At 41.5% G+C, this 26,738-nt stretch overlaps 1 protein-coding gene across 4 annotated transcripts in view; it reads left to right on the forward strand.

Annotated features, from left to right (window-relative positions):
• TBCK (TBC1 domain containing kinase) overlaps nucleotides 1-26,738 on the forward strand; it is a 330,567-nt gene that overhangs the window by 3,491 nt on the left and 300,338 nt on the right. For all 4 annotated transcript variants that reach the window (XM_068231246.1, XM_068231264.1, XM_068231255.1 and 1 more), the window contains one exon: nucleotides 18,752-18,824. In XM_068231246.1, the coding sequence (XP_068087347.1) occupies nucleotides 18,752-18,824 (73 nt within the window). The remainder of the gene's footprint in view (nucleotides 1-18,751; nucleotides 18,825-26,738) is intronic.

The raw sequence follows: 26,738 nt of genomic DNA on the forward strand, positions 1-26,738 counted from the left end.
TGCATAATTATTCGGCCCCCTTTGATCTGAGTGCGGTCAGTTGCCTATAGACATTGCCTGATGAGTGCTAATGACTAAATAGAGTGCACCTGTGTGTAGTCTAATGTCAGTACAAATACAGCTGCTCTGTGAGGGCCTCAGAGGTTGTCTAAGAGAATATTGGGAGCAACAACACTGTGAAGTCCAAAGAACACACAAGACAGGTCAGGGATCAAGCTATTGAGAAATTTAAAGCCGGCTTAGGCTACAAAAAGATTTCCAAAGCCTTGAATATCCCACGGAGCACTGTTCAAGCGATCATTCAGAAATGGAAGGAGTATGGCACAACTGTAAACCTACCAAGACAAGGCCATCCACCTAAACTCACAGGCCGAACAAGGAGAGCGCTGATCAGAAATGCAGTCGAGGCCCATGGTGACTGGATGAGCTGCAGAGATCTACAGCTCAGGTGGGAGACTCTGTCCATAGGACAACTATTAGTCATGCACTGTACAACATTGGCCTTTATGGAAGAATGGCAAGAAGAAAGGCATTGTTAACAGAAAGCAAAAGAAGTCCCGTTTGCAGTTTGCCACAAGCCATTTGAGGGACACAGCAACCATGTGGAAGAAGGTGCTCTGGTCAGATGAGACCAAAATGGAACTTTTTGGCCAAAATGCAAAACTCTATGTGTGGCAGAAAACTAACACTGCACATCACTCTGAACACACCATCCCTACTGTCAAATATGGTGGAGGCAGCATCATGCTCGGGGGGTGCATCTCTTCAGCAGGGACAGGGAAGCTGGTCAGAGTTGATGGGAAGATGGATGGAGCCAAATACAGGGCAAAGTTGGAAGAAAACCTCTTGGAGACTGCAAAAGACTTGAGACTGGGGCGGAGGTTCACTTCCAGCAGGACAATGACCCTAAACATAAAGCCAGGGCAACAATGGAATGGTTTAAAACAAAACATATCTGTGTTAGAATGGCCGAGTCAAAGTCCAGATCTAAATCCAATCGAGAATCTGTGGCAAGATCTGAAAACTGCTGTTCATAAACGCTGTCCATCTAACCTGACTGAGCTGGAGCTGATTTGCAAAGAAGAATGGGCAAGGATTTCAGTCTGTAGATGTGCAAAGCTGGTAGAGACATACCCTAAAAGAATGGCAGCTGTAATCGCAGCAAAAGGTGGTTTTACAAAGTATCGACTCAGGGGGCCGAATAATTACGCACACCCCACTTTGCAGTTATTTATTTGTAAAAAAATGTTTGGAATGATGTATGATTTTCGATCCACTTCTCTCATGTACACCACTTTGTATTGGTCTTTCACGTGGAATTCCAATAAAATTGATGCATGTTTGTGGCAGTAATGTGACAAAATGTGGAAAACTTCAAGGGGGCCGAATACTTTTGCAACCGACTGTAGAATTAAATATCACAACAAGTGAACGACAAGCCTTGGTGTGGTTAAAGAAAAGAACTGATTTCATTTTGAAAAAGGTTATGAAGTGAAACTCATGACCAATGTGCAGTATCGTGTGAAGGCCATGAGTCAGGAGATAACACCATATATGTTGCATTATATACCTGCTCCACAATGGGTTATTTGAAGGTTTTGCACACAACTTCTTACAACAAAGGTCAGGTATCTTACTTATTGACTAGGAGGGGCCCCACTTACACCATGATTAGCAGTGCAATACTCTTTACTGAAGGTTCACAAGTCTTGGACCAATCAACCTGGACAACGCATTGTGTTCAGTCAAAGAACATTTGACGCAATAACTGGGCCATGCCCTACATTTCCACTTGGAGAATACTCTGGATGTTCTACAGGGGGCTTAATTGCCATACATGTTACATGTTGGGGATGACAGACGTGGTTAATCTTTACAGCTGCACACTACACAATCATGTTGTGACCACAGTAAGGTCCTTTTTTTACAAGGGTAATAAGAAATCTGAGTATTATGGTCATATATTTGATTTTTTTTGTTTGTTTGCTTGTTTTGATGCACAATACTTTCATGTGATCAGTGGTATGGGGACTGCAGTTACACGTACATAAGCCATAATTTTTTTTAGCTTACTATGAGGAACCTTGTATTTATTGTATTTACAACCCTTTTTGCTCACAGCTTAGGAAGTAATCCAAGTCTGTAGCTGATGATCTGGAGTTTTGGTTTGGGGCTGAGAATAAATGTGATGTCTTTGTGCATAATATTAATGATGACACATATGGCCCTCATGGTCAACATTCACTGCCATAGAGGTGGTAGATCTTGGATCTATAAATCATGGATGGTTGTGGTTGGTCATTTGCAAACACAAGATTAACATAAATTACCCGCCACCAACTCCAGTCCTTGCAGGTATATTTTTAACTCTAACTGGGCCACCAAATGTATCCCCTATGGCTAGTTTCTGTGCTTTCAGTGCAGTAGTGCCACTGATCCAGATTTCCTAATGAATGAACTGAAATATTGCCTTCTGTGTAGGTTATAGTGCCCTGCAATTAGATTAAGGCTTTATCTCTGTGCAGGGATCTACCGTTTCAGTGCAAAAGAAGCCATTAAAGTGAAAGTAGACAAACATTCCCCTCTGTAAGATTGTATTAACCACTTAAGGACCGTAGGCTTACACCCCCCTAGTGACCAAGCTATTTTCCAACATTTAGGCCACTGCAGTCTTAAGGCCTCGCAGGGCCGTACAGCACAGCACACAAGTGATTTCCTTCCCCCTTTTCTGCCCACTAACAGAGCCTTCTGTTGGTGGGGTCTGATCCCCGCCGGCATGTTTGTTTATTTATTTTTTTTATTTGTATTTTTTTTTAAATAAATATTACTGTTTTTATTTGATTTTTTTTTTTTAATATCTGCCCCTCCCTCCCCCTACCAACCAATCAGCGCTGTCGGCTGTCATAGGCATCCGGCTATGAGAGCCAATCGCTCTCCTGCCTCCCAGAGGGACAGCCGCGACACACAGCTGTCCCCAGTACAGCGCTGCTGTAGATCACAGCGCTGTACAATGTAAATAGATGGCGGTTTCGCCATCAGTCAGTCTCCTAGTGGAGCTCCGTCATTTAAGCAAAGATGCGCGTGCAATCTCCTGCTGAACCCTGCCCCAGGACTTCACGCCAATTGGCATTGAGCGGTACTGGGGCTGCCGCCGCCGCGTCAACACCAATTGGCGTGGAGTGGTCGTTAAGTTGTTAAAGGGAATCTGAAGTGAAAATAAACCTGAGATTATAATTTGTATGTGTAGAACAGCCAAGAAATAGAACATTAGTAGCACAGATATGAGTCTCATATTGTTTTCCAGTACAGGAAGAGTTAAGAAACATCACTTGTTATCTATGCAAAAGAGCCTCTCTGAGCTCTCTGACCCAGCTTGGGTCCCTGTTTTCTGGAGCACTTATACATCAACGAAACAGTCAGAGACAGATTTAGATAAGATTTTTACTGCAGGGAAGTTGAAAGGGTCATTAGCTCTGCTTGTTTGTCTGTTTGTCAGGGAGAAGACAGGTAATGAGGTTTTATTGCAGGAAAGAAAAATGATCATCACTTCTGTATCTTTTTCAGCTTATGAGTTAAAGGCTGACAGTAGATTCTAACCATCAACTGTGAAAGTCTGCTGCAATCTTAAAAATAAAGCTATAAAACTGAAAATAAATATGAATTTATTTTCTATACTCCTAATGTCCTATTTATCATCTGTACTACACATACAATTCATTATCTCATAAGTGTATTTTCACTTCAGGTTCACTTAAAAAAATGCTGAGTTCACTTCACCAGTGTTCTGAACAATAATAGAAATGACGTGTCTGTTTCTAGGCCTTTGCCATACCTTGTTCCTCCCTGCTTAGCTCCAAGAACTCTCTCAGGCCTGGTTACGGCGAGCTCAGTTTTCAGAACCTGTCAGTCTGGGCTTCTTTCTGTTTGGTTCTGAGAATCCTGCCAATTGACTAGTCTCCTATAATAGGCGTAGAATTGTGTATACATACATTGTGTATACATGGAATCAGAATTGTGTTTAAAGAGAATCCTGCCATCTAAGTTCTGAAAGTCCTGGTTCCTAATTCCTCATTTCAAGCAACCTTGACATTCCTAGTTCCTGCCCGCCTGGGCCCTATTAGTTCCAGCTCCTGTCTGCTACATTTTGAGAACACTATCCATTCTGGATCCTGCCTGCTCAGTTTTTAAATCCCTGCAGTCCTGATTATGTCCTTCTTTTTTCTGAGAACTCTGCCAATACTAAAATATGTCTACATTTAATAACCTTGCCAATTATGGTTCTTGTCACTCTTATGCTGGGAATACACGTTTCGTTTTTGCCTTCGTTTTAGCCTTCGATTCGTTCAGTAAATGAATCGAGTGTTGAAAACGTATGTGAAAATAGTCATAATCTCATTATAGTTTCGATTAATAGACCCCAAAAACGAACGACTAGTGATCGAACATGTTTGATATTATCTCTCTTTATCCATCTAATTGAGCCATTGGTAGGCTTGATGGCTGTTCAGATCGATTATATGTTCGTTTATGTTAGTCCGTCCCTGTAAAAAGGGATTTTCGTTTCGTTTCTTTGCAGCCTTTGATCATTGGAAAAACAAAACCATCAGAATCGAAAAAAAAAACGAAACCGTGGGTGGTGATATTAACCGTACGTTCGATTATTTAGGGAACGAAAAGGACAAAAGGCACAATCGAAACGAAGGCTAAAACGAAGGCAAAAACGAAACGTGTATTCCCAGCATTAGTTCTAAGAACTCAGTGCCCCAAAGCTTATTGTGTATTGTAATGAATAAAATAAGTATTTGCTCCCCTATCAAAAGATGATAGTACTTGGTGGCAAAACACTTGATGACAATCACTGAAGTCAGGCGCTTCTTGTAGTTGGCCACCGGGTTTGCACACATCTCAGGAGGGATTTTGGACCATTCTTCTTTGTTGATCATCTCCAAGTCAGTAAGATTTTAAGACTGATGTTTTGCAACTCAAAACTTTAGCTCCCTTCACAGACGTTCATGTCTGCATGAGCTTTGGCATACCTCATACCTGCATACAACCCTGAATTTGAACTTTGTTTTGGTTGTGCCTTTTTTTGTGTACATACTGGCCTGAAAATCCCAGTCCGCTGTCTCCAGTGTCATCGGCCCTGCATAGCCCTCTCAGTGACATGGAGGGTCTACTTATTTTGCTGGGAACTGGTAGATACGTTCTTTATATAATATATGCAACTCCCTTCCATATTAAGTCTGAGGTTGCCAATAAAAACATTGTAGGCCTGTCATGGGCTTAAAAGTGAAACTCCCTGTAACTTTCAGACCATAAGACTCACATTTTCTTAAAGGGGACATAAAAATCTACAAGATGTCCCTGTACCATGTGCGTACCAGGGTTAGTATTTTTTTTTTCCTGTTTTTTTTGTCCTCGAAGCCTAGACCCTAGGTCCTTGTCGGAACTTAATATTAAAAAAAAAAAAATAAAAATGTGAAACCGTGAAAATATGCTGATGAAAAAAACAATTGTATCTATCCCCCTACACTTAAGAATTACTTTAACCAGCCGGGCGGTATGGACGAGCTCAGCTCGTCCATCACCGCCGGAGGCTGCCGCTCAGGCCCTGCTGGGCCGATTTTCATCAAATAAAGAGCAGCACACGCAGCCGGCACTTTGCCAGCCGCGTGTGCTGCCTGATCGCCGCCGCTCTGCGGCGATCCGCCGCGAGCAGCGGCGAAAGAGGGTCCCCCCAGCCGCCTGAGCCCAGCGTAGCCGGAACAAAAAGTTCCGGCCAGCGCTAAGGGCTGGATCGGAGGCGGCTGACGTCAGGACGTCGGCTGACGTACTTGACGTCACTCCGCTCATCGCTATGGCGACGATGTAAGCAAAACAAGGAAGGCCGCTCATTGCGGCCTTCCTTGTTTATTCTGGGCGCCGGAGGCGATCGGAAGAACGCCTCCGGAGCGCCCTCTAGTGGGCTTTCATGCAGCCAACTTTCAGTTGGCTGCATGAAATAGTTTTTTTTTTTTTTTTTATTTAAAAAAAAACCTCCCGCAGCCGCCCTGGCGATCTTAATAGAACGCCAGGGTGGTTAAAATATCCCACAGTTTTATGTTATGTTTAAAAGTTTAAGAAAGTATATTTGTTTTGTCTCAGCTCAATGAAACAGTCTATCTCATGTCTCAGAGTGCTAAAATATATGCAGTATTGTCCTTTTTTATCTTTCCTTGCTCTCAGAGGCCAAGTTCTCCGCCAGGGAAATATTTTATGGCAGTAACTCCTTATCAGTGAGGGATTCTATAGGCTGGGTTCCAAGTGGAGAAAAACGGTCAGTTGATTAGCTAGTGGAACTTCAGCCTAAACAAGCATACTGTCATTAAGTTACATTAGTTATGTTAATTAAAATAGATAGGTAATATCTCTTAACCACTCTGTTTTAAAAGAACAGGCAAATGTTTGTGATTTCATGGGGGCAGCCATCTTTTTGGTTGAAAGGATGTGACGGAACATGAGACACAGTTCCAACTGTGTCTTGATTACCCCTCCCAGTTGCTAGGCAACGAGAACAGCATCAGAAATCCCATCGTGCTTTGCACAGCATCAGGGGGAAAATGCCCAGGCAGTTTTCTTTGATGGGGCGGAGCTTAGCTTCTGTGCAGCTAAAAATGAGGCTTTGGTAAGAAAAACAAAGTTCTGATGCAGTGAAACTGTTAAAGAAACACCAAGCCTTTTCAGTGCTGCAGAGTAGATTTTTAGTCTGGAAATTCACGTTAATGCTTTCAGGCAGAGAAGGAATAAAAGCAACACGGCATATTTGTGTGCTATGCACTGTGCATACAAATGTCTATCTCATCTTGTCACTTAAGCTTCCCTATAAACACAAATTCTGGGTAGTATAACAATTTTTCAAAAAAAGATGGTTGAAATGCTATGGTTTAGTATAAAATGACAGTAGCATTCTGGGATTTTGGTGCATATGTTGTCCTTTTGTTTTCCCTGTAGTGAGGGATTTTTTTCAGGCTATATAAACCAAATATCTCCCCTTCATTGCCTTGGAAAGCAGTGCATATTTGTAACTGAGGAATGGCAATCTGTTACAGCAGAACTACTTTCTAATAGCTTTTCCAGATACACAAACTTTCATCATCTCCACAACACTGAGCTCGCGTAATGTTCACTGACAATTGTCTTTATTAGAGGCTCAGTCATCTATTGTTCCACTTACATTTTACAGTCATTTCCCTTCTTGCTATGGATGAGAATCCTCACCATGGATTACCGGAGTTGAGGAAAACGCACAATGATTGATTTTAGCTTTGACTACACTTCTCTCATGTGTTTATTTGTTTATTTTAATCCAGCTGCCTGCATATGTACTGTAGCGCAAAGTAAAATACTGGTAGTTGTGCCCACTGAATCTTTTCTGTCAGACCAGCAGATCCCTTGCTGAATAAGACATTATTCTCAGTGACTTCTGCAAAAAGACATGACTGCTAAGCAAAAGTGACATTTTAGTTCATATGGCATGCCTTTCTTCACCACTTAGAGAGGATGACAGGTCTGACTGATCCCCTGCCTTCAATTCAGTCCCTATGCCCCAGTTTCACTGGAGTCTCCACTCTATGTGGTATGTCGCCGCTTAGCCTCGCAAGACTTCACACATTTACCCAGCACACGGTTACACCCAGGCCTTTAATGTGCAAGCTATAGAGACTGAATGTAAGTAGGCAGCGGTACCCCCAGGACCTAACTAGGAAATTCACTGGCAGAAAAGAGTGGTCAGACAGTCCAGGATCATACACACAGGTAAACAACTTTTTTTCAGAGAAGGAACAAACAACTCAATCTCAAGTTGCACGCTAGGGCTCATTCACATAAGATCAATCCAAACTGAAATCAGGGAGTAAGCAGAAGAGTAGTCAAGTTCCAAGGTCAGTCCAAACGGCAGCCCAATAGAGTAGACAGCAGATCATGCAATGGTCAAACACAGAAGATCAAACCGTAACATACACCCAGCAGCTAGCCAATGAAACTAACACCATCATGGGCAACTTGTACTGACCAGAAGCAAGGCATATACTGCCACTCACCAGTCAGCAGAGGCCACACATCATGGGCACCAGTCAGACCTCCCTTCCTCAATGCCCTCATAGGCTCCTTTTTTAAGGAGCTCATAGCAGATGGCGGCACTGGTGACAGAGAGAGTAGGATGGACACGTGGTCACAAGCGTCTGTACCCTTGAACTACCAGAGTGTGCCTGCGTGCACAGCTACATTGTAAAATAATTCCTTTCCCTGGTTTACATTATTACATTTATCACAAGTCTCTACATCTTTACTGCTGGTAGGGGCCTCACTGCAAAATGTTTTACAGTTTTCCTAAGTCAGTAGAAACAACCCATTGGCCAAGCGCTGGGCAAACTACGGCCCACGGGCCGCATCCAGCTTGCGTGCGCTGCTCCTCTGGCCCGCCGATAGATGGTCGGGTCCCCCTCTTTCCCTCCCTCCATCTGAGCGTGCACTGGTGGTTTGAAACTCACCTCGCTCACTGATGTCTTGCCTCTCCATGGCAACAGGACGTCACATGACGTGACGTCAGGACGTAGCAGTGTATTGCACACAACTGCTGTGAGTAGTATTGCACAAGACCTGAGGTGGTTGATAACACTGCCCCTCTGACCTATCTACTCACCCAGTTGTATTGCGCTCTCCTTGTCCCACCTGTGTGCTGGATAGCTACACCCCTCCCTGAGACATCCACACAGGAAGGTGGGGCATCAGCAAGGCCCCCAGAACATCGGTGTGGTTCACACTAGTACCTCCCACATAAAGTGGTAGGGGAGCTTTTTTTTAATATTGATACATTGCCTGTTGCTACCTGAGCAAACATTTATTTCTCTGTACTGCACAGGGCTGTCCTTAGGACCCTATATAGTTTAGGTGAGCGCCTGGCTGCAGAGTGAGTGTGTACTGGCTTTCATGTCCTATTGCAGCCCCCTGTCCTGTTCTCCCCCAGCCCAGTATATATGTATAGCGGTAGCCTGGCTTCTCTCACCTTCTCCAGGTTCCAGTACTGAAGTTCCATCTGCTCACCTCTTACTCTACTTCCTTGCATCTCAATCTCCTCGCATCACGTCTAATCACGCAATGCAGGAGGAGAAGCAGGCACTAGAGCAGGTGTGAAGATGGACATCTATTGTGCGCCAGGAGGAGATGAAAGAAGCATTACCGCTGCATATATATATTCTCCTGTATATAGTGGGCTGGGGATGGGGAAGCTGTATTGGACAGGGGGAAGCTCCCACACGACAGGGGGAGCATGAGTCTGTACAAAATGGTAGAGAGCACAATGGTGGGGGGGGGGGGCACAGGATGGCAAGGAGCACAGGGTGGCTGACCACTAGACACCAGGGAAGCCATATGGGGAGGGAAGAGGACCACTAGACACTGGGGAAATGTATGGGGAGGGGGCCCACTAGGCCACCAGCAAATGCTGTATAGGTTACCAGATTCACCATCCATTAAGATTTCGTTGTTGAAACTAGTCTCTACTCTAACTCATCATGCCAGCAGTGATTTTAGCATCATACGGTGCCTCTATTGGGAGCATAGTTTATAACCTTTATATAAAGTAAACATACATTTCATGCATCTACCTACATTACTTCTGCTGGTGAACTTTTACAATGTATTTACCAGTACTTCTTTGTGAATGCTGTGTTTCCTACTCCTGCAGTCATTGTTTCCTCCTTACTGTATTATGTCACCTCTCTCTACAATGTTATCTCGGGCTGCACATTCAGTCTGAGCTCTGTGCTGGGTTTCTGCCTTTCAAGAGCTTAAAGTTACGACCTGTTTAAAATTAATAATAGGGACAGCGGATTCTTCCCTTATCCCAGCCATAAATACTATTTAGTGCAGATGTACAGTGTTTGCAGGTCTCAACAATTTATGTGACCGTAATTCTTCCAGGCTGATACACAGGTTAAAAGAAGAGCTTTAAGAGAGCATCACAAATGCAACACTGCAACTCGTCCATTAATACCGTACGGTGTGCAAGTTGGACATATCATTTACAGTATATGTAATTATTACTGAGGTTCTGTGGAGTGTTAGCAGATTTTTTTTTTTTAATTTTTTTTTTACTGCAGATTTTTGTGCACATGTATTTAATTAATTACTTTTACATGGTAGAAATATCTTTTTTTTTATTGGATGATGGTATCAGAATTTGGATAATTGACTTGTTTTTGTCTGTATAGAGCAGGGCTGTGGAGTCGGAGTGGTGGAGTCGGAGTCGGGGCAATTTCGGGTGCCTGGAGTCGGAGTCGGGGAAAAATGCACCGACTCAGACTCCTAATGAATTTAAACTGTAATTAAAATAGAAAATATGATAAAATGTTCTATTTCTCAGATAATAGTCATCATAAATAATTTATACATACAGTAATAGCTGTGCTTAGTTCACAAAAATGAAATAAACCAATCAAAATGAGTTACTTGTGCTGCTTCAATAAAGCAGTCCCCGTATTTTTAAAGTCAGATATACGGTACACATCTGATTGTGACTGTATATATGATGTGTAGACAGGAATCTCATATATACGAAATAACATATATGCTGTAAGTATAAAGCCTAATGTGTAGCCGTGTCACTAATAGAGATGGTCAATGAGATGGAAATAATTCTGCGTTGATTCTGATTTATGCAAATGTACGCACTCTCTTTGCTCATGAAATCAAATAATTTGATCTGTTGTTAAAATTTGGTTTGGTGACTACGAATTAAATGGTACCTGAGAAGGATGAAAAGAAAAAGTTTTATACATACCTGGGGCTTCTTCCAGCCCCCATCAGGCTAATCAGTCCCTCGCTGTCCACCTCCACCACCTGGATCTTCTGCTTTGAGTCCTGGTAATTCAGCCAGTCAGCGCAGTCCGGCCGCATGCCGCTTCCACAGCCAGGATCGCTCTGCACCTGCGCAACAGTGCTGCGCAGTTGTAGTATGCCCCCGGCGGCGGAGTGTGTGCATGCGCACTACGCCAGACTGGCTCAAGTACCTGGACTCATAGCAGAAGATCCAGGTGGCGGGAGGACAGCAAGGGACTGATTAGCCTGAAGGGGGCTGGAGGAAGTCCCAGGTATGTATAAAATTTTAATTTCATCTGTCTCAGGTTTACTTTGTTACACAGTAGTACTATACTCTACATATGCACTCTCCACAGAGCTGCAGGGAATCCAATGAGAATGTTGTGCACATTGAACACAGAGGTGTTGTTTATCACCCATAAACCTGGTTCAGATTGTGCATGAAGAATGTGTAATAGAGGAAGAATCTCCTTATTCCCCTGCAGAGTACCTGCACATCACTCTTACATGTACCCACAGTTACATTGCCTATGGCCTGATAGATGTTCTTTGTTCCGGCCTGTACCTTTTTACAAGTACTCTTACCAAGGACTAGTTTTAGTCTATGACTAAAGGGAATAAATATGGCAGTCTCCATATCCTTCTCACTTCAGTTGTCTTTTAAAATTCCTAAGCTTTGGCAGTTAAGAGACAAATTTCATGTTACATACTTTCAATCAACAAGATTGTAATATGCAAATTAGAGGAGTCGGAGTCGGTGGAATCCTAAACTGAGGAGTCGGAGTCGGTGGATTTTTGGACCGACTCCACAGCCCTGGTATAGAGGGTACTTTTATTAGCTGATATAGTTTGGGACAGACATAACTTAGCCAACCTACATTTTACCTCTCTTCTTGGCTGCCAGTTGGACTACTATGGTGCATTGGAATTCTGTTTCAACAAATGTAGGAAAGAGTTGATTTAATTATGGAGATATGGAGTCGATTTAATTATTACCATCTTATAGCAAGTTCCAACTTCACTGGAAGCGGTGGTCTGAATACAGACACCCATCTTAATCACTACTCCATAAGGGGCATTTATCTTTATAGGTTTGGGCATTCTGTTTCAGTCTTTTTTTTCTTCTTTGTTGTTGAATTGAATTTTGTTTTACTGCATGATCCAATGTGAACACTCATCCTAGTACTGAGAGAATGTGACTTAGATCATCTTTATGAAGAATATTTCTTAGTATGATGTGTTCTCTACCATGGTACTGGCTTTTTGGGCTGCTGCTAACTACCCAATGTAACTTGTTTTTACATATAGGCTCTTTTACACTACAGGCCATTCCAATTTTGTTGCAATTTTACATGCGATTACGATTTTTGATGCTATTAAAAAAAATAGTGTGTTCTGTGTTTTTCTGTATTTTTCTTATGTTGCTAGCATTCAGTAAAAATTGGAATTGCTAATCAGAATTGCGATTTGCAGTGTAAAATAAGCCTCTGTTTTTATGCAACAGATACACTTGCTGATGATCATATATGTTATATTGTTTGTATTTGGATTACCATGCAATAAAACTTTTGTTAAATAACAAGCGACACCCATGCTAACCTAGACATAAAAAACACATATATAAGTAGATAAATACTACTTCTACTTACATAACAGATGTATTGTGCTATCCACATAATGATTCCTGTGAATTTTATAAAGGAAAAGCAGAAAATCCTATTCTAGGTAGTGGCCATCTTGCCTAGATAATGCCAACATCATATCCTCCCTGACTCTTGTTTTCCCCCCTCCCTTCTCTTGCTCGTTGTGTATTCATTAGCTGCCCTCCTCCCAGAGTCTTCGGAGACTCCCACTGAGGTGTATACTAACAACTGCACTGTCTTATCCTCCAATCGCTGAGTCACCTCAGCCTTGCTTGTAAACACAAGTGAGCAGAGGTGTTTCAGATAAGCAGCTAGATAGGGAAATAAATGGAAGAGGAGAATTCTATTATAAATTAAAAGAACTCCCAGCATACAACTGAATGGCAATGAAAATTAAAGGGCCAGTGCTGCTAAAGTATGTGATAACTCCAAACCATAACAGCAGAAAATTTTGCAAGTTTTGAATGCAGGATTAGCATCTTTATCACTTAATACACTCAGACCAGTTGCTGTTGAACTTTGATTTTTATGGTGACAATACCGCTTCAAACCAAATTGTCCAACTAGCTGCTGTGGAAAGGAGATTTTACTTGTAGTGTTTGCCATCCTGCGCACTCCCAGCTTCCATTACAGTCCATGTGTGCCTTAAAGCAAATGGAAGACAGCTTAATTCTTGCTTTAGATTCATAAGGAATGGTAAATGTGTCATGATTCTCTATGGACAGTCCATCCTCAGACTAGTAGATGTGCAGTATATGGCAATATTGATGGTAAAACTACTCCGATACTTGGAGCTACCTTTTTGCTATCAGATCTATGCCAACTGATATTTAGTTCTCGGCAAGCAGGGGATTTGCATAGCATGTTCACCTTTGTCAATGATCCTTATAAATACTCCAACACTTTAAGGCCCCGCACCCTGACAGAAGAAACATATCCATATCTTTGGGTTATAGGAACTGCTTCCTCCTAGCACTTGTAAAAATATGTGCTGAGAAATTCTCAATGTTTTCTAGGCCAAGTGGGACCTGTAAAACAGTAATGTGTCTAGGTGGAGACATTGCATAGGTTAGTGAGGCTAGAGAGGCAGAACACATAGACCGGTGCTGATGTGAGTTACTCCTCTCTGGGAGACAAATCCAGTTCAATGCCTGTAGTAAAATGTTTAATTGGTGCATATATTTTCCAGATCCTGGTAAAATCATAGGACTGGGCTACACTGGGGTTTGTCATGAATCTAACGGCAAACACAGTCATCGCACTTGAAACACCTTTATTACTTACAGTATAGTATTCTGTGTATTGGTAGCATAGGGCATTTTAGTATATTGGATAGTATGTTTTGTAGTCTTTTTTTTTTTTTAAAGCGGTATTGTCACCATAAAAATCAAATTTCAACAGCAACTGGTCTGAGTGTATTAAGTGATAAAGATGCTAACCCTGCATTCAAAACTTGCAAAACTTTTTCTGCTGTTTATGGTTTGAAGTTATCACATACTTTAGGAGCACTGGCCCTTTAATTGTCATTGCCATTCAGTTGCATGCTGGGAGTTCTTTTTATTTATAATATATTCCTCCTCTTCCATTTATTTTCCTATCTAGCTGCTTATCTGAAACACCTCTGCTCACTTGTGTTTACAAGGCTGGGGTAACTCAGCGATTGGAGGATAAGACAGTGCAGTTGTTAGTATACACCTCAGTGGGAGTCTCTGAAGACTCTGGGAGGAGGGCAGCTAATTAATACACAACGAGCAAGAGAAGGGAGGGGGGAAAACAAGAGTCAGGGAGGATATGATGTCAGCATTACCTTGGCAAGATGGCCACTGCCTAGAATAGGATTTTCTGCTTTTCCTTTATAAAATTCACAAGAATCATTACGTTGATAGCATAATACATCTGTTATGTAAGTAGAAGTAGTATTTATCTACTTATATATTTGTTTTTTTTCTAGGTTAGCATGCCTAGCATCTCCAAGCATCTCCTGTTAAAGGGCACCTGCACTGATATGTGACATGGTGACACAAAATAGCAGTATAATTGCCACTGGTACTAACAGCAGAGGAGATATTGTGCATTAACCTATTTTGCAATGCATTACCATACTTACGCACGCTGCCCCCCTGCCATTAGTACCGGTAAAAATTCCTGTGCACTGCTTGCCATTTTGCTTCGGCTTCGAGCATCAGGCCCATGATGAGATTAACATAGGTACATGTAGTATTAGTCCTACTAAGAAACTGTCTGCTGTCTCTTTCTGTTTTTGTGTACAGCAAGTAAGACTGAGGTCTTACTGCCTGTTTCCGACCATTGACCGACCGCACCATGTACCTAGGACAGTCTACAGACTAGACCAGCCAGCCAACCATGCCAGTAGCCAACCAGATCACCACCAACTCCAGGAGGACTTTTTCCATCTCTCTCCTTTTCTTTCTCTCCCTCTGTCTCTACTCTTTCTCTTCACTTTCCGTCTACCCTTCTCTCTTTCTCTGTTCTCTCTCTCTCTCTCTCTCTCTCTCTCTCTTTTCTTTCATCTTTCTGTCCCAAGGACACACAGCAGGCATCTGAAATTGCTGCAGAGCGTTGAGCGCCGCAGGTTAATGTGGCAGCTCCACTCACTTAGCACTCAGACCACACCTCTAGTCCTTCCTTCACGATAATTATGTACTGTGCAAATGCCTTCTTATGTTGTACTGTACATGCAATGCTTACTGTAACTGTAATGCTTACTGTACCATCACCGACCCTGTATGTGCCAAAAATAATTCCGGGTACAACTCCCGTTGTACTTGGCGAAATAAAGTGATTCTGATTCTGAAGTAAGAAAAAAACTAGTTTTGTTATCTATGCAAATTAGACAGTCAAAGAGAAAATCTAATTTACCCTACTGTCCTGACAAATAAATAGAAGGCAAACCATTCTTACCTGGCTGAGGAAACAATGCTGATAAGATTTTAGTGCTGGGAAATGTAATGGATAATTACTTTTAAATCAGACTGTCATGGCTGCTGTTTAGAATGCAGTCGTAAAATGTACCAGTATTTATACTTACATGGGGCTTCCTCCAGCCCTATGAGGTCCGTGGGCTCTCTCGGCATCTTCTCCGATGGCTCTGTTCAGTAGTAATCCCCTCCAGTATTCTGGCTAGTCGTGCCCCATCAGCGCATGCGTGGCTTGGCCACGTGCGCCCCCACTGCGTGCCCATCCCTAGCACCATTCTGCACCTGAGGCAGGCTCAAAAGGTTGCAGGAGAGTGACGGAGGTTGCGAGAATGGCCAGTCAGAATACCGGAGGGGATTGCCAGTGAACAGAGGCACCGGAGAGGATATCGAGAGAGCCCACGGACCCCATGGGGCTGGAGGAAGCCCCAGGTAAGTATAAATACTATCATGTAGCCGGTCTCAGGTTCCCTTTAAAAATTCAGATCTTAAACTGAAAATAAAATGTGAATCTCTTTTCTATGTTACTAATGGTCCGTTGACCATTACCACTCTTGTGTTATAAATGCAGCTATCATCTGGATGCTACGGAATCATAGAAAATGTTGGTGAAAGGTCACTAAATCAGAAGGTGTGATTGCAGCCTCTTTCAGGTTGTTGCACTGAGAACCCAGGTTATTACATTGGGCCACACTCCTTTACTGTCACGAGCATAACGCCAATGCAGGGGCGTAACTACAAATCATTGGGCCCCCAGCAACACTTTGAGGGGCCCCCTAATGCTCACACCTCATCTCTTGCTTTCACCTGGTGACCCTCATAGCCTGGGGAACCATCTTGCAAAGGTCATAAAACAAGTGTGGACATCATATCCTTCACACCCATAACAAGTGTAGCCACAAAAACATCTGAACTGAAGACCCCTTTTCGGAGGGTGGGAGGGAAGTAGTAGTTGGGGGCTCCCATACATCTCTGGACCCCTTTGCAGTCACAGGAGCTTCTCCCCTGTAGTTGCGGCTTGTCTGCAAACCTCTGGGGGTCCACACTCAGCGACAGGGGACCGATGGACAGCAGTAGAAACCTCATTAGGATCCAGAGGCTACCTTCTATTTAGATATCTATTTTTGTACCTCAGCTTTGGCACGGGTACACTTTTTAATGACAGGGTATCTCCCTTTCATAAAATACAGATTATACCAACTTTCATACTTTTTCATACCGAGCTTTGACCCCTATCTGGCTGCACTATTACAGTACAACACTGTGCTGGTTGTGCTCTGAGACGGTGCAATCATGTGGTATTTAAAGGGCCAGGTTGGGGAAAGTCTGTATAATCTAAGGTACATTATGATAAGAGAGAGGCACTGTGATATTAGGGTCCATTCTTACACGTGATGCCAACAGTCAGACAAATTTACTTCAGCAGCTGCTGTTTGATTGGTCCATTTTTATCAAGCTGCATAGAATTCTCATCAGTTTGGAATAATTTGCTTCTTATTGACTATTCCAACAACAACAAAAAAACAAACATTTTTAACTGGGTTCCCATAGAGGTCTTGGTGCATATCCACTTTTTTTATGACAACAGGTATGCTGTGCTTTATTTTACATAACATTAAATCCCTACAACAGTATGCTATGTACTGATATGTCTCCAGCGACTGTGCCGTTGAGAAAAAAAGCTTTATATCTGTGACCAAGATCTTTCATAATGACATAATATCTTGTTGTTATTCTCCGCAAACACTCTTGTGAGCTTTGATAACAGTAATCATTAAAGTGGTTGGGAAGGGTTTGGAAAAACTAAGGCAAGTGGAAATGCTGGACTGCTCTACTTCTATAACAGGATATTCCTCCACTTGTGGCACTAACTAAAGAGTAACAAAGCCGGTCATGAGCTGATGCATTCAAGCAGACATAGCTGAGCAATGTGGACTAACCCTGAGAGCAGATGTTATCTATTACTTCTATACAATTACTTTGTAAACTCCCAAACTATGTAATATTGTGAGATTTCACTTTTTACTTGGTATTTTCATTTTACTGTTTTTGTTTTATAGAATCAGATATGGTGTAGTTCATTATTATCCTAGTAGAAAAAATAAGTTGGTTCAGAAAATACCAATGGAATTTAGAAGAGTCTTCTCTGAGTTCCCAACAGATATGGTATTTATCTTCTTTGAAGGGCTAAGGGCCTTTTCATATTAAAGCGGTCTTCCAAATTCCACTAGAAGCCCCTCCTTCCCCAAGACCTACTCCTCATGCATGGGGAAGTACTTGCCCCCACCTTCCCTACCACAAGGTGAAAAAAAGCCACTTGTTCTTGAGGCTGTTTTCCCACTTGCTTCCGAATCACATGTGGCCAGGGGGAGTGGGCAATATAATATCCTCAGTGATCCGGCTTGAGACCAGGGCAGATGCGTTACCTCTATAGGCTTTATGGGGGACGCATCCGGCTGGCTCAGGATCATGTCAGACTGCACAGAAGTGCGGTCTGCTTATTGCCACGGATCCGTCACAGTGTGATAAGTGTGAATGGCTCCAATGTAACACATAGGACCCGTTCACTCTTCGCTTAGCAGTGAGCGGAGAACGGACAAAGAAAGTCCATTCTCCGCTCTAGTGCGAACAGAACCTGATAGGGATGGGATCTTTGAAGGAGAGGGGAATGATTTTTACCCCTCTCTTGTAGATTCAACTTTATTTCATGGACCTTGCATACTGATATGGTGTCTCTCTCCTATCTATCTATCTATCTATCTATCTATCTATCTATCTATCTATCTATCTATCTATCTATCTATCTATCTATCTATCTATCTATATATATATATATATATATATATATATATATATATATATATATACTCTATCTATCATAAACTTTGGTTAATTTCAAAATACACATCAGATTAGATGATGATGATATTATGAAGTAACAGACTGCTTAGTTGTTAGGTATCACTTGTTGTGTTTACAAAAAATTGGAAACAAATTACGATCCTAAAACATTAATTATGACATCACTTTAGGGTGGATATACACTCTAGTCTTTTTGTCTGTGTGCTTATGTTTCTGTCCATTTATCTCCACAAGACTGGTATAAATTTCCCTTTCATAGCAAGCACATTTGAATTTTCAGCTTTATTTCATTAACATTCTCCAGAAGTTTCTGGCTGTTAATGTCATATCCTGCACTATCTGAATTGTATTTTGATTAGTAGGAGATGATTATTTTGTTCTGCCTAGTTAGCCTGTTGCCTATATGTCTAATAAATGTTCATGTCTCTGATTGATCCTGTGTTTCCTACGCAGAGAGGCTGGTGGTGGTAGCTGAACATTATGAAAAAAGTCTTGAAAATTTGCTACAGGGCAGGAAGCCTGTGAGGTAATGTCTCCCCATTCACTAAATCTTTATTTTTAAAGACTGCTTAACAAAAACACATGGACATGTTTCTGCTTGCTGTGCATTCGTTGCAAATAGACAGATAATGTTACATGTTAACGTATATGTTCATACTTGAATGTTTTGTTCCATCATAAATATATGTACATTGGTTATAAAAAAAATTAAAAAAATATATACTATTTGTACTTATTGGGCTACCATATTCTATTCTGTCAAAGTAAAATTCAAGAGTTGCTCTGCAGAAGACTAATATGCAAGTTTTTGGTAGATTCTGCTTCAGGCCTCCTGATGCTTGTTCTATTTCTCGCTCCTCTTGTGGTGAGATGTCTGTACTGTAGTTTCCAGGTTTGTAAACTTCACTTGACAATTACAAGAGCTTTCTGCCATTCCTACGTTATTTTTACTTAAAGCAAACCTGAAGTAAATATAAACTTATGATATAATGAATCGTATGTGTAGTACAGCTACGACATGGAACATTAGTAGCAAAGGAGAGTCTCATATTGTTTTCCAGTAGAGGAAGAGTTAAGACTGCAGGTGTTCTGTATGCAAAAGAACTTCTCTGAGCTCTTCGACCGCCGGGTCGAATACAGTCCTGTGACAGAATGATGCAATATTATTAAAAACAACATTGCAAGCACAGAGTCTCGAGCACTGTAATAACAGCGCAGGAGATTTCGGTGCAGCCAGCGCCACTATAGACCGTAATAGGAATTACGGCTATAGCGGTGCGCAGTGAGTAACTTTGGCCCCACCAGAAGACGGAGTGGAAGTTACTTTTAAAACACTGCAATTCGGCCACTAGCAATAGCTGGAAGCCGAATTACATAATTCCCCACTATCCACATGGACCTAGAGGGGGAATAGTATCTAACGCCGCCGGGAACTGGAAGCGGGAGTAGCAGCAGGATAAGCCATATACTGGCTGCATCGTGCGCCCAAGTATCAGCGTCGAGATCACAGGGACGCCAGAGAGTGATCATGTACAAGTTTCTACTGCCTACAGTATTGTAGCAGAGGCTTTATGTGTGTGTGTTTTCTGGCTACAGGATCATTTTAACAGTTTAGTGGGTTGAGGATGAAAAGAAGGCAAAACCAATCCATTTCATAAAAAGGTTATTCATTCTAACAGTGCTGACCCAGAAGTGTGGTGTGAAAGTTAATCCTCACTGTGGCAAAGGAAATATTTCCAATGCCGCAAAAGCAAATTATTTCTTTGATATTGAGATATATCTCTCTCTCTCTATCTATCTATCTATCTATCTATCTATCTCTCTCTCTCTCTCTCTCTCTCTCTATATATATATATATATATATATATATATATATATATATATATCTCTCTATATATCTATCTATATATATATATATATATATATATATATATATATATATATATATATATATATATATATATATCTCTATATATCTATATATATATATATATATATATCTATATCTATATATATATATATATATATATCTCTCTCTCTCTCTCTCTCTCTCTCTCTCTCTCTCTATCTATCTATCTATCTATCTATCTATCTATCTATCTATCTATCTATCTATCTATCTATATATATATATATATATATATATATATATATATATATATATATATATATATCTCTCTCTCTATATATCTATATCTATATATATCTCTCTATATATATCTCTATATATCTATATATATCTATATCTATATATCTATATATATATGTTATATATATATATATCCTTGGTTCATTCATCCTAATTATTCATGGAGAAATAATCCTTCACAGTATATTAAGGCATTGGCAAAACATTTATACTTTTTGAATACTTCCTGTTTCAAAAGGGCATGGGAACATTGCAAAAATGAAGTCATGATTTCCTTATGGTTAAGAGTATTTTAAAAGTCTTAAAAAGAAGCCATGATCAGTACTATATTTGCATGAATCACTTTGGCCCTGTTTTAGCATGCATGGTTGTAACTCCTACTATTTATAGTAAGAATTGTCTGTCTCTAGTATTTACTCTTCCATTCTCAGTGTGTGCTGAATTGCTTCTAAAACATGCACAGGGATGATAAGGAAAACACAGAAACAGATTATGATAGTGAAGTACAGATTGCCCATCAAGCTGACGGTGAACCAGAACTCCTAGGAGTGTGTAAGAGGCTAAAAGAGACCAAAAAGCCTACTTACTAAAATGCTATGCAAAACAGAATGTTGCCAGGTATTTGCTATTATTCAGGTTGGAGTGAGTTCTGAGGTGTTCCACAGTGCATCACTGCTGAATATGCAAATCATTCCTTTGTTGTCCCTGATAGCTAAACACAACTCCAGAACTGCTGGAATACAATGATGTGCTAGCTTGTTAATATAACAGAGCCTAGATAATCCAACATGCATACAGACTGTTTTGGATTAGTTGATCCTCGTCATTCCATGGCATGGATTAATATGGCTGTATGGGGTAGGACTTGAAACACCCAGATTTCCTTATTGTTTTGGATAGTTACATATTGCTCTATTGTTTTGTATAGAGAAGTATGGAGAGTCTCTAGAAGTGAGAGATCAGTATACACTCTCTAGTTTGTTTGAAGCACAGTATCAGCACATACTGAAGATCACATGTCAGTATTCTAATCAGTAGTGCTGCATTTATACTACATTATTAATCAGCACCCAATTATAACACTTTTTTCAGAACTCTTTTGTCGGTAGGAAAAGATCAACAAGACATTGGTACATCTTAATGCAAAATGAAACAAACTGTTTGCTCAAACGAGCATCAAAAAGTCTTTAGAAGCGATCACTTATAATAATGTTTGGTCAATTTCTTTTTCGATTAGTGCATAGTGACAGTGTCTTGAGAAATAAAAAAACATTAACAACAATCCTACCTCACAAACTAAACTATGGTAATCATCCAAAAATCAAATCAAACCTATAAAAGTGCAGACTGAGCAGTGATTAAAATGAGCTCTAGATACAGTGTGGCCCAGCAATTTTGTATAACATTCAAATCTTGCTTAAAGTGGAACAAAACTCAGAACTTCCTCTCTGCTCCAAAGGATTAGCCACAACATCATAACCTTTATGTAAAAAAAAAAATCATTATGATTGAATGGAAAAACTAAAAACACCCTGAGGTTTTATTTGGTTTCACATTTGCAGAAGGCACAGAAAAGATTAAGCTTCATTGTTTACTATATGAAGAGCTGCATCTAAAGAGCTCTCCTGCAGACTTTTCACAGTTGCTGATAAGACCTAATTAGACAGGTTGAGTTGCAGAAACAAATACAGAACACAGAGAAGTGAATTTCTTAGGCAATTACAGTGGTTTGCAAAAGTATTCGGCCCCCTTGAAGTTTTCTACATTATGTCATATTACTGCCACAAACATGAATCAATTTTATTGGAATTCCACGGTGAAAGACCAATACAAAGTGGTGTACATGTGAGAAGTGGAACGAAAATCATACATGATTCCAAATATATAAAAAAAAATAACTGCAAAGTGGGGTGTGTGTAATTATTTAGCCCCCTGAGTCAATACTTTGTAGAACCACCTTTTGCTGCAATTACAGCTGCCAGTCTTTTAGGGTATGTCTCTACCAGCTTTGCACATCTACAGACTGAAATCCTTGCCCATTCTTCTTTGCAAAACAGCTCCAGCTCAGTCAGATTAGATGGACAGCGTTTGTGAACAGCAGTTTTCAGATCTTGTCACAGATTCTCGATTGGATTTAGATCTGGACTTTGCCATTCTACCACATGGATATGTTTTGTTTTAAACCATTCCATTGTTGCCCTGTCTTTGTTTAGGGTCGTTGTCCTGCTGGAAGGTGAACCTCCGCCCCAGTCTCAAGTCTTTTGCAGTCTCCAAGAGGTTTTCTTCCAAGTTTGCCCTGTATTTGGTTCCATCCATCTTCCCACCAACTCTGACCAGCTTCCCTGTCCCTGCTGAAGAGAAGCACCCCCAGAGCATGATGCTGCCACCACCATATTTGACAGTGGGGATGGTGGGTTCAGAGTGATGTGCAGTGTTAGTTTTCTGCCACACATTGCGTTTTACATTTTGGCCAAAAAGTTCCATTTGGTCTCATCTGACCAGAGCACCTTCTTCCACATGTTTGCTGTGTCCCCCACATGGCTTGTGGCAAACTGCAAACAGGACTTCTTATGCTTTTCTGTTAACAATGGCTTTCTTCTTGGCACTCTTTAAAGGCCCACTTTGTGCAGTGCACGACTAATAGTTGTCCTATGGACAGATTCCCCCACCTGAGCTGTAGATCTCTGCAGCTTGTCCAGAGTCACCATGGTCCTCTTGACTGCATTTCTAATCACTGCTCTCCTTGTTCGGCCTGTGAGTTTAGGTGGACGGCTTGTCTTGGTAGGTTTACAGTTGTGCCATACTCCTTCCATTTCTGAATGATCGCTTGACCAGTGCTCCGTGGGATGTTCAAGGCTTTGGAAATCTTTTTGTAGCCTAAGCCTGCTTTAAATTTCTCAATAACTTTATCCCTGACCTGTCTGGTGTGTTCTTTGAACTTCATGGTGTTGTTGCTCCCAATATTCTCTTAGACAACCTCTGAGGCTGTCACAGAGCAGCTATGTTTGTACTGACATTAGATTACACACAGGTGCACTCTATTTAGTCATTAGCACTCATCAGGCAATGTCTACGGGCAACTGACTGCACTCAAACCAAAGGGGGCTGAATAATTACGCACACCCAACTTTGCAGTTATTTATTTGTAAAAAATGTTTGGAATCATGTATGATTTTAGTTCCACTTCTCACATGTACACCACTTTGTATTGGTCTTTCACGTGGAATTCCAATAAAATTAATTCATGTTTGTGGCAGTAATATGACAAAATGTGGAAAACTTCAAGGGGGCCAAATACTTTTGCAAACCACTGTATATGAGGAATAACGCCTTTTTTAGTTCAGGTCCGCTTAAAGATTTTTGTACCTATACTTTCTTTTCACCGGATGGACTAGAGTACTTTTAACGGTCTAAGCTGTCCCTATTTAGTCAGCAAACCTTTTTTTTCACTGCTTATTTTTCCCTTTTTTTTGGGGGGGGGGGGGGGGAATAGATGATTAAAAATAAATACATTTATTAAAAAATGAAGCCTGCAGCAGCAATCGTAGCCCACCAACAGAAAGCTCTGTTGGTGGGAAGAAACGGGGGGGGGGGGGGGGTAATTGTGTGCTAAGTTATATGGCTCAGCAGCGAGCTCTTAAAGCTGCAGAGCACTGAATCGTAAAAAAAATGCCTGGTCACTAGTGGGGTGTAAGCCTATGGTCCTTAAGAGGTTAATGTTGTCTTCACTACATATGAGAACTGATCTTTCTTTTTTCTCCCGATTATACCAGCTCTCCTGTGTTTGCCTTGTGTCACACTGTGTAACTGCACTGTAAAGCATGAAACTGTCTTAAAACTCTTGTTCAGTGACTGGTTTTGTAACTGATCTGCTGGATCGATTTACCACACTGTGACTTGGCAATGACATTTTAGGGGCATGTTATTTCAATTGCACAATGCTTGTTCCATTTCAGAGACCATAAAACAGAGTTTCATCTGCTTCAGAGATCAATCTATCTAACAACTGCCAAGAGCATAAACAAGAACAAAAAGACTTTATGCACCTGTAGGCTTCCTACATTCAAGCCCAGCAGGGAACGTCCTTTTAGGTCTGGCTAAATGTAGTTTGTACAGACTGAAATATGGTTCACTTTCCTTTTGTGTATTCTTGAGATCATACTATATGCAAATGTTTTAGTGTGAGCTCGAGTTTAAAACCTTCTGCACATGGTAAAAAATTGGTGCTTCTTGGATACAGCACAGGTTAGACTTTTGGCTTGAGTAGGACAAGGCAATTGGGGTTGCTGGTCACTGAGGATAGTAGGATATGTGTTTGAGGTTGGAGAGTACTGAGGATAGTGATAGTAGGACAGGCTAATGAGGTTTAGGGGGGGCACTGAGGATAGTAGCATAGGTCATTTGTACTGGGAGTCACTGAGTATAGTAGGACAAGTGATTCTGTGTTATGGGGGTAGTTGCTTGGGCAGGTCTGGCAAAGCCCATGTACTGTGATTTGCCCATAGGCAGTGTAAGTGCACTGAAAAATGAACAATTCTCCATTTAACTCTTTTCAATTATTTTCCCCAATCACCCAGGCCCCGCCAGCATCTGTTTTTTTCAGGGTGCTGGGGGGGATGTGGGTGATTGGGAAAAAGGACTAGGGCACAGGCATTGGGGGGCTCCATAGGTAGCATCAGTGATGGAGGGCAGCATCAATGGTGGGGTGAGGCCAGCACCAGCTGCCATGGATTAGCCCCTCCTACTTGCACAAGCACCAGAGTAATTTGGCTATTACACAGCACTCAGTGCTGTTACAGAGGATCAAAGTGTCAGACTTTGTCCAACACTTTGATCCACATAGTAGGTTGCTGTGCTGGACTTGAACTGTCAACAGCGCCACCACAATCTCTGCATAAATGCAGTTGAGAGGCAGGAGAGAGAGTCAGAGGGTGCTGGCAATGATCAGAGTATCTGACAAGGACAGAGATAAGATTTTTTTTGGCAACAGCACCATCCAGTGGCAGCCAGTTATTCCTATGCCGGACGATGTCCAACATTGGTGCTATGGGGGAAAATGCCATTATGTGACATAGGCCTCAATTCACTAAGATCATGCTGGAGATAATAAAGCAAGAGATAACTTGCCACCACGCAGTGAGAGAGTTATCTTATCTCTTCATTCCTTAAGTTACCTCCTCTGTAGTTATTTTCACACGCAGTTAATTAACAGCCTGTCTTTAACTTTAGAATTCTGGAGTTATTTTAAGGATTGAAGAGTTAACGTTATGTTTTCCTGAGGTAAAATGTTTCCTAAATGCTCCATGCCTTATCACCATGGTGATAACTCTAGAAACGTTATTAAAGACAGGAGATAAGCTTAGTGAATTGAGGCCATAGTCTGACATAAAATCAGTAGCTGATTTTTAGTCTGACATAAAATCAGTAGCTGATTTTTAGGCTCTGATGAGGGTATTGTCTGGTATACTGTTGACCCTTGCACTGGTGGTAAGTGTGGGCTCGCCCAGGGTATGGTGTCTAAGTGGCTACTGGTCTTCACAAGAGCACCCTGCATGGGATGATGGACTGGAACCCCTAGTGGGCGACAGACTTTGCTGCCGACTCACAGGACTGCACCACCAATGAAATAGAGAATAGATGATACCACTAAGAGAGTGCAGGCAGAAAGCAGGCTGGTAACTATAAACCAGATTAAGACTAGCCAAGGTCAAGCACAGGCAGCGATCAACTTGTGGTCTAGACAAGTCGAGATCAGGACAAACCACATCACAACAGGTATTCAACTAGAGTATCACAGGGCAGGCAGGAACAGATTCTGGACAAGGGTCGGGAACAGCAGGAACAAGGTGACCAGGTCAGGAATACAGGTAACGTAGCCAGGAATCTCAAAACCTTGATGAACTGGTAGGCCTCTGAATGTGTTCAGAGTCTTTAAAATGCACAGCAGCTGTGGGCACTATTTAATGCAAATAAGGTTCAGAGACAGGGAGCCCAGAAACAGTGTTGCTGGAAGGTATCAAGTGTCTCAACAAAGCCTGTGACTCATCAGCAGTGAATGCAGAGACAGAAACATGGAGATCTGAGTTGAAACCCAGGTAGCAAAATAACATTGGGGCTCAGGGGCACTAAGGAAGGATAGTAGGACAGGTGAATATTGCTCAAATTAGATTTCGTATTGATCACATGAAACCGTGATCACTATAGTGCTTACATCATTAACAAGATGGCCGCTCCCATGCAGCCAGAATAAATAAACAAAAGTAAACAAAAACAAAAAAGCCGTCATTCCAC

Source organism: Hyperolius riggenbachi, chromosome 1 (assembly GCF_040937935.1).
Source record: "Hyperolius riggenbachi isolate aHypRig1 chromosome 1, aHypRig1.pri, whole genome shotgun sequence".
Taxonomy (NCBI): Eukaryota; Metazoa; Chordata; class Amphibia; order Anura; family Hyperoliidae; genus Hyperolius; species Hyperolius riggenbachi.